General features: G+C 42.1%; 1 protein-coding gene and 1 long non-coding RNA gene across 4 annotated transcripts in view; one reads left to right on the top strand and one right to left on the bottom strand.

The window, feature by feature from the left end:
• The window catches only part of LOC146717303 (uncharacterized), an 18,234-nt gene extending 6,748 nt beyond the window's left edge, over positions 1-11,486 (top strand). For 2 of the 3 annotated variants that reach the window (XR_014923152.1, XR_014923153.1), the window contains exon 3: positions 562-1,138. This is a non-coding gene — a long non-coding RNA (uncharacterized LOC146717303). Of the gene's footprint in view, positions 1-561; positions 1,139-11,080 lie in introns of those variants that run through there. The other variant, XR_014923154.1, reaches the window with a different exon arrangement.
• Positions 1-11,486, bottom strand: part of sh3bgrl (SH3 domain binding glutamate-rich protein like) — a 12,627-nt gene extending 1,141 nt beyond the window's left edge. Inside the window, exons 1-3 of the mRNA XM_085474235.1 lie at positions 11,427-11,486; positions 3,033-3,218; positions 145-225 (exon numbers count right to left, since the gene is read on the bottom strand). Coding sequence (XP_085330361.1) covers positions 145-225; positions 3,033-3,218; positions 11,427-11,471 — 312 coding nt within the window. The 5' untranslated portion in view covers positions 11,472-11,486. The remainder of the gene's footprint in view (positions 1-144; positions 226-3,032; positions 3,219-11,426) is intronic.

The raw sequence follows: 11,486 nt of genomic DNA, 5'->3' as shown, positions 1-11,486 counted from the left end.
ATGTGTGTTTTCTTTATGGAAATTAAAGTGCGAAGACGAGTGTATATTTAGGATTGTTTTACAGGAAATGTGGCTGAGGGTGTAGGAATGCACTTCTCAGGAGGGACAGTCACCCAGCATGTGTTACTGTGTCCGTGAGCTTACCTTAGAGCCCGGAGGAGCGGTCAGACCCAGAAATGCGTACACGGCGTTTTCCTCCCTGGCGTCAAAGAAGGCCTCGTAGTTCTGCGAAGCAGGAAGAAACACAAACAGAGAGGTTTAAGGCCGATCAATCAGAAGATCCGGCTCTCCTGAAGCTGAACGCTGATAATTTGAAACAGCCTCTGAGCGTGTGCGGCCTGAGGCAACAATCTGGGCGGCTGTGAGAAACAGTTGAGGTTGTGTTATCTGTCCAAGGACAGACCTCGGCAGTCAGTGTGATAGGAGGGCATTGTCTTTTGAGAATGCAGCGCAGGGTAAACAAGCTAACACGTTCAGCCCGTCTAGGGTTTAGCCGTCTCGCACATTCCTGATCCCTCGCTCCTTCTCTGACCCTTTGTCTTCTTCCTCTTTCTCCACCAGGGCACAAAACTGATTTTTCAAAAGAGCTCTACAGCTGCGAGCATCCCTGTCGTCTTTGTCTGTGACATTCAATACAGCCCATGCTGCAAGTGCACCTTCACTTTGAGCCACCCATTAGCAGCACAGGATGATGCCACAGTGCACGCATGCTAAAGGCCCCAAGTGTTTACAAAGGGAGTAAACGAACATCTGCTAACACAGTGCATCAGGTTTGTGTAGTGTTTGGTAGAGTATGTCTGATCAGCACAGCTGCCAAACTGATTCCTGAATAGAAAAAAATGAATGGGGAAGTAAACAGAGGAAAGCAGAATTCATGTGTCACATTTTAAGACTTAATGCCTACAATTGTTTTGTTTTTTTTAATTGTGCGATTAGTGTATTTATACAGCCATTGCAAGAAAACTTCTTAAAGTCTTAAAGTCAGTCTGGATATAGCTCCTCCTATAGACTGGTTGATGTCATGCATTGGTTTGTGGACTTCTCAAATAAGAGGTGGATGACTAAGAAATCACTATATATGCTTTTTCACTAGAAGTGAGGCAAATCGCAGGCCTGTGACCTGGTGACTCAATTACATTTTTGTAGAGGATACAAATTTTGGTGACTGTTAAGTTACGTATGGACTCTGTATTATGACTGAACATAAAAATAAACGCAAACAGAACATAGCCTTACATCTGCAGGGTCATGAGGAATATGAAAAGAATTTGGATCTATAATAAATGTTTGTTTTTTTTAACACATACAGATGCTAATAATCAGTGTCTGAGTGATGATGTTCAACAAAGTTTTGTTCAGATTGGCCTGTTTGTTAAGGAGGATATACGTACATATATATACCCTGATCAAGCATAACATTCTGACCGCCTGTCTATTATTGGGTTGGTCCCCCTTTCGCTCCCAATACAGCTCTGACCCGCGGAGGCATGGACTCCACTAGACCCCTGAAGGTGTGCTGTGGTATCTGGCACCAAATTAGCAACAGATACTTTCACTCCTGTAGTTGAGAGGTGGGATCTCCATGTATCATTGTTTGTCCAGCACGTTCCACAGATGCTCGACTTTGGAGGCCAAGTCAACACCTCAAACTCATTGTTGTGCTTCTCAAACCATTCCTGAACTATTTCTGCTTTGTGGCAGAACACGTTAATGGTCTGCAACAGTGGTAGGTGGTACGGGTCAAAGTAGCATCTAAATTAATGGCAGGACTGAACCCTGCAGAACAATATCTAAAGCATTGCACTGCTTCCTCTAGCTTGCCTTCTTCCCATAGGGCATCCTAGTGTCAGGTATTTCCCTGGTAAGCGATGCACACAGACAACTGGCCTTCAATGTGACCAGGCCACCTTCTTCCATTGCTCCATGGTCCAGTTCTGATGCTCACGTCCCCATTGTTGGTGGACAGCAGTCAGCATGGGCAGCCAGATTGGATTGGACTACACAAGCCAGTCTTCACTTCCCACATGGATCAGTGATCCTTGGCCGCTCATGACTCTGTCAGTGGTTCATCACTGGCCTGGAACATCCCACAAGAGCTGCAGTTTAAGAGATGCTCTGTCCCAGTCGTCTAACCATCAACATTTGGTTCTTGTCAAACTCTCTCAAATCCTTTCACTTGTCCATTTTTCCTACTTCTAACATGAACTTTGAGGACAAAATGTTCTCTTGTTCCCTCATACATCCCAACCACTAACAGGTGTCATGATGAAGAGATAATCAGTGTGATTCACTTAACATGTTAGCAGCCTTGAGTTTTGCCTGATACATGCATACACACATTTACTACGTTAAAAATGAAACCATACCTTAAAAGACACCCTGATTTGTCACCAGTTTTACTATAAATCATTTACAAAAATGGCCACGATGTTGCAAGCAGTCAGGTTTAAAACTGAACATAAACTCAGCAGGAGAGCATTTATTAGGCTATAGATCAAATGACAAGTACGGTAAACAAGCTCCCCCTATTGCACATTAGAAAGTAAATTAAAGGTAGTTTGCATTAGTTTATTCTTTCAGACCCAGGGGTTATGTCCATTGTTTATTTACCGTCCGTAGGGGCAGCAGAACAGTGACATATTGAGACCTTACGTGTTTTGTATCAGCTTTAGTCTCCAAAAACTCTGTTTCCACTTTTAAAAAAACTAGCTGTCTTGTAAGTTGCTAGATTCCCCACTGTGTTCACCAGCTATTTGCTAACTATGTTTGGCAGCTCTGCGGTGCTGGGAAGGGAGTGTACGGAGTGTATTTTTATTAAAGCCTTTTCACTGAGCACAGCAGCTACTGAAAGAACAGTGAAGCTGCAGTCTATAAACCCAAAACAAAGGGATAAATGACGCCTGTACACTCTGTATACTTGAGGTCAACTTTTAATCAGGTGGTCTTGAAGACATGAGCTTTATTATCACAACAGTAGCTGCTTAGATGATCGCATGCAAATAATTTCATGTGTGTGCACGTGCGTGTCTTACCCCGCAATATTTGGTTTCATTAAATATCTGTGGGGGGAGCGGGTTCCCCGTGGCAGGCCTGGATTCCTCTGGGACATTCTCCCTCATCCACTTCCTGTTAGCCTCGTTGGCTGCGATGTCACACTCCTCGAACTCGATCTTATTGGCCGCCAGGAAGCCCATCACATCCTGCTGCTGCTTTTTAATCTGTGTGCGGGTGGATGAGAAAAGATGGTAGAGGGGGAAGTTGTCGGATAAACATGACTCAGCCGTATGAGGAAACACAAGAGCCTCAGTTCATCATGCTGTCATGAGTCTGTTTTAGAAATAAGGAGACTTTTTCTCTCCTGTGAGAACTACAGAGATCACTGACTCTCTGTTACTAAGTTACCACTCTGCTAGTAAGTGAAGGAAGTGGGAACATGGGAAAGGCTAAGCAGGCACAGATTATACTTCATCTGTATCAAAAAACACACCATACAGTGAAGAAGCCTGCAGACACCAGTAATTCCCCACATTATCCGAGGAAATGTTTAAAATAAAAGCATCTCAAAATTAGTCAAAGGCTGCACTGTTTTTCTCACTGTCTGGGATTTTATGCAGATGCGATTGATTTCGACAGGAGGATATCCTGCTGCACTGGAAAAAGCACTAAATTAAACATTAACACATTTGTCATTTGTCACACTTCTAAAATAGTCTATCCGGCTTGTTGCAAAGCAACATTTTTATCTAAGGGGATGCAGCTCTACAACTAACAAGGAAATAAAGGTCTATCAAGGTTGCCACGGTGATATCTTGCAAGGTTTCATCTCTTTACAAAGAAGCCTAAATGCATCCTGCTGACAGATGAAGAAGAAGCTACAGTCTGCATAAAAGTGAGTGTTTAACTTTGTTTTCTTCCTCCTTCTGTGTCTTTCTGTGTGTGTGTGTGCGTGTGTGAGAAGTTGTGGTCCAATGAGCTCTCAGTGGGTGTGTTTAAGAGGGAGGATGGCCCTACAAGGCCAGACGGAAACATTAGCTCCTCTGGGACTTGAGAGGAGGTAACTGGTCAAACACGAGCCAAATAAGGCCTGCTGAATGGAGACACACACACACACACAGAGACACACATTCAGTCTTAGTGGCACACACACACCAAAAGTAAACCAACTTCACCACGAAAACACATAATAAGGATCGATGTATCATCTTTGTGCCAGACCTGACGCCCCTGTGCGAGGGTTCCTCCCAGCTTTATGGCATGCAGATGAGACAGGTGGATTATTTAATAGCTGTTGAAACTTCACTAAGGCATGGAGGACAGTGCTCTGTGATCAGCCAGGCTGCAATCTGAATCATGGCAGTTTCACTCCAAAGGGCAAAGTCCTAAAACCAGCTCTCACTGTCTATCCACCTGCCCCGAAAAGCAATGCAACATAAAGCAACCGAGCAGAAACCTCAAAGGCTTTTTAATAGACTCTGTGTCTCCTAACGTGCATGTTTTGCACAATCACAGGAGATTATTTGAATCTCAAAATGTTACAACGACAAGTTAAGCATAAGGTTTCTCATACTTTGGTCTGTTTTCTGCTTCACTTTGGTGCACTCAGGCCATTGGTCCAACAGGGCTACATTGTACCGCTGCCAAGCAAAATTAATTTGTAGGACAAACTGGCCACATGCCATCTGCACCGTAACTCTAATTGAGCAGTGGGAGCTCCCAGCTCCGGGCCTCTGAAATGCTCCCTCATGTCTTGAGTCCCGAATTGAGCGCCTGGTGAAAGAAAACTGGCTGTCCTTGGATTTGGGTGTGGTAATAAACAAACACTTACTTCTTATCCATTTCTTCAGAATGCTTTTATATCATTCCTTCTTCTCAAGAAGAAGATAATCATCTAATCATCTTCTTCTTCTTAAGAAGAAGAACACAAAAAGAAGTGTGAGGCAGGCCAGTATGTGCCTTACAGCAGAGACCTGCAAGTGTGAGGTTTCATTTCCATAAACTATGCTTCTCTTGCATCGAGTCCAAGCATGCAAATTAATACTGGTAATTAGCTGAACATAATGCAAAAACCAAAAAGGGTGCGCTAATGTCAGAGTTGCTTCTTTTGCATAGATGCTGATCAGCATTAGCTGTGTTACTCTATCTAATCCAGGCGTTCGTGGTACTAACCCAATGATTCCTAATCAATCAAGCGGTCCTTTTAACATTTCCAGCAGTTGGATGTTCAGTCATAGAATAACATTCAGTTATTGAATGTCTTGCACAATTGGTAAGCAGTTTTCCTTCAGGCCAGACTGTTTAAATATCTTCACCATCAAAGTAAGCTTAACTTACTTAAGTAGTCTGGCTTACAATCAAATTAAGCCAGCTGAACATCAACATGTTAGCGGTGTCACTGTGAGAAAGATAGCACCCTGATGTCAGTGTTTAGCTCAAGGTGCTGTGCAGCACTCACTTAGCGCCGTGTCTCCTGTGTCGAGTCACTCGCACACAATTACTTACTGCTGACTACCTAAACTGATTTCATCTGGGTTAGGAGAGAGGAGCCTGAAACAAACACTTCAAATCACTGATAACTACCATCATAGCACTTACTTGGCACAGTAATTAAATTTGATAACACCCACGCTGACGGACACACCCATGGAATGACTCAGGCAATTCCACATTAGCTTACTATACTAGGATGTCCGAAACCTTGATAAACAACTCCAGTAGGACAACTCCGGGGATTTATTAGAATATGAAAATATATCAAACTATGCTTTTGAAGTCATAGCAGACATTGCCGGATAGCTTGCCTGAGCTTTAAAGTCAGGAACACTTGTTTAATATAGTTTAAATTTCTTAATTATTACTTGGTTAAAATTAAACGAGACCATTGTTACCCACCGACTATCTGCTCTTAAAAGTTGCCATGCTAAGCACAAACCAGTATGTCTAAAAAGATACATACAGTCATGTAAAAAAGAAAGTTTTCACAATAGTCTATGCAGTCCTGTGAGCTCAAGGTGAACTCAGTGACCGCAAGGTACCCGGTCCAAATCATCAACCTTCTACCACCGTTGTTGACGGTTGCTACAAGGTGTTTGTGCTGATATGCTGTGTTTGTTTTACGCCAACATCTAAACTTTGATTTCTCTGTCCAAAGGACATTGTTCCAGAAGTCTTGCAGTTTGTTCAGATGCATCTTTGCAAACCCGAGGCATGCTCCCATGTTCTTTTCTGCTGCCAACACCTTCCAAACAGGCCATACTTGTTGAGTCTTTTTCTAATTGTACTCAATGAACTTTAACGTTTAACATGCTATCTGAGGCCTGCAGACTGAGAGCTCTTGGGTTTTTGCAGTTTCTTTGAGCATCGCAAACTCTGACCTTAGGGTGAATTTACTGGGACGTCCATTCCTGGGAAGATTGTGGCACTCTTCCAAACCACAAAAACTGCCACAACATCTGCTTTCCTATAGGTGCTCACACTTTAATCAAGTGCATTTGGTTATCATCGCCTGGCTGCTACTTGCCATCTTATTTTCTTTGGAACCAGTAAGGGTGTACTGACTTTTTCCAAGTACTTCATAGTCTTTTGAAACTTTCTTTTGCCTGTACTAAAGTTACAGATTGAAGTACAGATTAAGTTTATTATTAATTAAAAGAACAACTAGTTTTTGGTAGTAAGTTCAGCGGAACTTACTGTATATCGTTACATGAATGATTATTGTTGACTGACTAGAATCTGAGTTGAATACAGTTGAAGGAGGTGGAATCTGCACCACGTGAACTTTGGTTTACATGCCTTATCATCATGTGAGAGAGTTATGGCAGGACAATCCACATCCAGACATGATCAATCCCAGAAAAGGTCAGAACTCTGGCATTAACAGCTGCCAGACAATGACAAGAATTGATTGGATGGACCGTATCCACAACACTGGCTTAGATCAATATGGTGGACACTAATTGAATACCCCATCTGATTAAGGGCTGGGTTCAGCTCATGTTAATTTCAATAAGACAGGAAAGAAAACATGTTTAAAACGTCAGTTGCTCTTCACAGATAAGGCAAATAGCCTTTCATATTCCCCGGAAGCCCAACATTTGAATATGGGAAAGAAACCACTCTTTGCGCCAAGAGGAAACATGAATCAACCCCTGCCCTGTATGCTCATAAGGGATAAACGTTTGTCTTGATTAGATCACGTCTGATTTCAGCTGAAAACAGTTGCTTACTGGAAAAGTACCAAAAGCAGTAGCCTCCACCCAGTCCTGTACTCAGTCAGCATTACAATATAGTTACAAAAGAGCCTTACACTGTTGCTCTGGCTGAATTCCCATACTGCTGCCTGGAGGTGAAACAGCAACAAAATTAGCTGATATAGAAACGAACTGTAGCACCAGCCCAAATCACGTCTGACCTATAAACCTTAACATCAAATCCACAATAGGGAAAAGCATGATAAGGCTGACATTCTGAGGGCGAAAGTCCTGGGCATAGAGAGTTACACTGCATGTCCACAGCATCTCAGGTTATTACAGATTCACAGAGCATTTATTGTGACAATAAGGAAATTGTAAAACAGTGTGGCTGCAGTTCAGGCATGGAAATGAGGGAGGAAATGTGCCGTGGTGCTGGCCAGTGCCTTTGGCTCGTTAGACATTTGCAGTTTAAGTCGACCTTGTGGTCTATGGTCTAGATATACTGTTGTAGGTGCATATGTGCATTGGCATATGTGTATTTAAGGAAAAAAAGATTCTAGTTTGTTAGGCAAACTTGGCCTCGCTCAAAACCAGGCGCAGTTGAGATACCCGGTGGCATTCTATAAAAGATATTTTACATACAAATACAACATCAGAAATTTGGGTTATGTTTTAAAGAGCCATTAGCAACAGGATTGAAAACATCCCTAGAGAACTTACACGAAAGCACAATATTATATATCTAAGTGATTGAAATGCTCTGCTTCACATTACTGGGTGGAAATACAATAATGTCAGCTCACATTGTGATACCCTCCTTCATACTGTATAACTAGCTCAGACCAAAGTCAAGCAGCAACCTCCAGGGATAAAAACTGAAACCGATGTGGGAAAGTGCCAAAAACACCAGTTCATCAAACGGCCACTTGGCAATATATTGCACACAGCTTCTTGCACTGGCACAAAATATGGCTGTTTTTATAAAAGCGTGCAGGCACTGTTAACAGATTCCACTGTTAATGTTACTCACTAGTCGCTCCTGGAGGTAGTGCTGATAATACTGAGTCCTCGTAGTATTGTACCTTGAGTTAGTCTACGATTGTAGCCACTAAACATGGGTGTCTCTCCCTGTGAGACACATCCATACTGTCTATAGCTGTGTCTTTCTCTTTTAGCACTCAAAACCAAAACATGGCCACTTGTGGCTTCAAAAAACCAAGATGCTTTTTGGCTATAATGCCATCTTAAAGCTTCAAAATGGGACTTCACGAACTCAACATCACAATGCAAATGTCTCCTGGGGAAAGGTTTTATGTTCAGATGGGATAAATATTGAGCTGTTTGGCTACAATGACAAGAGGTGTGTTGCAGGAGTAAAGGTGTACCAACTGTCAAGCATGGTGGTGGTAGCATTATGCTCGACAGTTGGTACACTATTGTTAGGTTTGAAAGGCTAGCATTATGCTCTTGTTAATGAAGAAGGAGGACTACCTCCAAATTCTTTAACTTCATTTTAAATCAACTGATAAAGTGTTGAAAGTTACTCAGAGAGTTGCGTTCCAACAGGACAATGATCCAAACACTGGTTTTGGAATGGATAACACATGCTAGCAATTAGCTTCTGTAATGGCCTTCCCAAAGCCCCGACCTCAACCCTATTTAATATTTTGGGACTATGATTAAAAGCCAGGCCTGTGCAAACAAACCAACTAGATTAAATGAACTCTACCAATTCTGCCAAGAAGAATGGTCAGATATCGATCCAGAATTATGCCCGACGCTTGTTGATACCAAAAGTGCCTGATCAAGGTGAGTGTATATGTATATACTTGCGCCTGTATGTAAACTTGGCAAGTTGTGTATATCAGAGAAAACCTGAAACGATTTCAAACTTTTGTACCAAGTTTATGTTTTTGGATATAGGAAATCTGAAAAAAATAACATGTCATGCATGACCATGGTGGATGTATCTGAACTTCTAATTACAACTGTATACATTTACCATCTCCTACCAGAATACTCACATTGTGTATTTATTTCTTATATGTATTTCTTTAGTGTAAAGTGATCTATTTTTTAGATCTATTTCTTTTCTGATAGTTTTATTTTTATAGAGCTATGTTTTTTAATGTTTTGGGGACATGGTAATTTCCCAATTTTGGGGATAAAGTATTTCCTCATCATATTCTTCTGGAATTTTATTGTTGTTCCCTTTTTTCCATTTTTTTCTGTCAGAAAAAAACCTGTTTTTTCCAAGTGGCAGCAACGTATGCAACTGGAGTTTGTGGCATTTTGCTAAATCATATTTTGAGGAACAGTACTGTTGACATAACTCACCTCAGTTCTTTTTTTCATTACCATACTGTAGCCTTTTCTAACTGGAATCTGTCTATTGACACATACTGTAAATCTGATGTTGTGCTCTTCTATGACAAACTAATACTGAAGCTCAATCAAATAACAGTACTTTGTTTTTGACCTTTGACTCTTGTACGGATCAGCTTTCACATGAAATCAATCAGCCCCAAAAGCTAACACAATGCTCGAACACAAAGAAGAACTTAATGTCTTGGAAAACAAAACCATCTATCTGGATGATGCTGACTGTTGTAGTTTGTCAAGTGCTGAACCTCATATAGCCCTCTGGCTAACTTCACACAGTCTGCTGCTCTGACCTGCATTCAGTTTCCTCTGTGGAACAAAAAACACTTGAAATATTATTTTTTTTAAATACTCCTACTTATCTCCCTGTTTTTGGATGTTCCTCTCTGCACATTCTTATTTATACTCGAGTGCTTAATGTAGTATCAGATGGGGCTGGGTAGAGGAATGTGATGACACTGTTTTGTAGACACGGACGCAAAAAAGCAAGCTTAGTTGCGACAGAGGCTTTTCGCCACGATTTCCCGCTCAGCAGCCTGCTCATGCTAATGTGCGAAGAGAGATTTTAAATATTGTGTAATTCAGACATTCAGTAAATGCTTTAATAATCTACAATAGTGCATCTGCTAAAATAAAAATCAAAGGGAATGAGTTAAACATGGTAAGAACAAACAAAATGAACTCTAACGCTGCTGCTCTGCTGACTATGAAAACAGTGCAAAAGCTCGTACGCCTCTTCTAGAGGACTTAACCAAAAACAAATCAATGAGAGGTAATGCACTTTCCCAGACAGACTCCAGGACGCTGATGGCATCGCTGGCTCTAAACTCACTCCACTCTGACTCTACAGGAAGCTCCTGTGCTCTAAAGCCTGCTGCTGAGCCTGTGCAAATGTCATTTACTGTCAGGGCAATAAAGTCACTCAGAGCAGTCCAACTGAAAGGAGGCTCTGTTTGATTATTTCCTGTATGTGAGCTGTGAAAACAAACGGCTGGCGGAAGGAAAATCGCCCTACAGGTGATCTAAAGCACAAGGGTACAACAAGTGACTATAAAGTTGGACACTTTTATCAAAGGAATCTTTAAAGGTTCTTTTTTTGGGAGCATTTCTCCTGATAAAATTTGCACGTTTACAGTTTTGAGACTTTGCAGACACCAGGCGCGATGCTAAATGCAATGTTTTCATCGCATCTGATGTTGACTAGTTGTAGGATACAGTGTGCAAGAACTCAATGTTTAATGCGCTTCTGCATGCTCGTGTTTATGTTGATCCAGAAGTCTTAAACCCTACTTCAGGGCTGCAGCTGCTTGTCTAAAAGGGGGGCCCTGGAGAATTGCATCACCATCATTCCTCTGCACTCTGGAAGAAACTGGCAAGTCTGGAGCTAAAAGAATGTCCTCTCTACTGAAGGAAAACAAGAGTCCTGCTCTGGCATCAGGTGACACTGCACATCGTTTTAAGTTCATCTATTGATTTTTTTATTTTCTGCATGTCTTTCCTGTTCACAGTCTAGTTTCAGCTGAAAAACCCAATAAACTGCCACTCCAGGAAGCACTGTGACAAACCGCAGCTGAGAAAGACAGACGCCCGCTCGCTCCTCAAACTTCCTCCCTGCCCCTTTCTCTGTGCACGAAGTTAAAAGAAAATCAAGGAGAGACTCGAGCTGCGTTCAAAGTGTGGTGGACGGCAGAGCTGCATGCTTACTGATGAGTCAGGCCACCCCGCGCAGTGAGAGGATGACAGCCCGGTGGACATCAGTTAAGTAGAATAAAAAAGTTCGGCCTGGCTGCTGCATATACACCCCCCAATCACCTCGTACGCACACAAGCCACACGCAATCACCCCGAATCTTACCGAAGTGGATCCAGAGGACGATGCTATGTACACTTTGATCACCATCTTATCTCCCTGATG

Source organism: Copadichromis virginalis, linkage group LG2 (assembly GCF_057382275.1).
Source record: "Copadichromis virginalis isolate Kocher_CV1m ecotype Utaka linkage group LG2, C_Virginalis_male_GT1.1, whole genome shotgun sequence".
Taxonomy (NCBI): Eukaryota; Metazoa; Chordata; class Actinopteri; order Cichliformes; family Cichlidae; genus Copadichromis; species Copadichromis virginalis.
The sequence above is the reverse complement of the archived record's forward strand: the minus strand, read 5'-3'. Positions and strand labels throughout refer to the sequence as shown.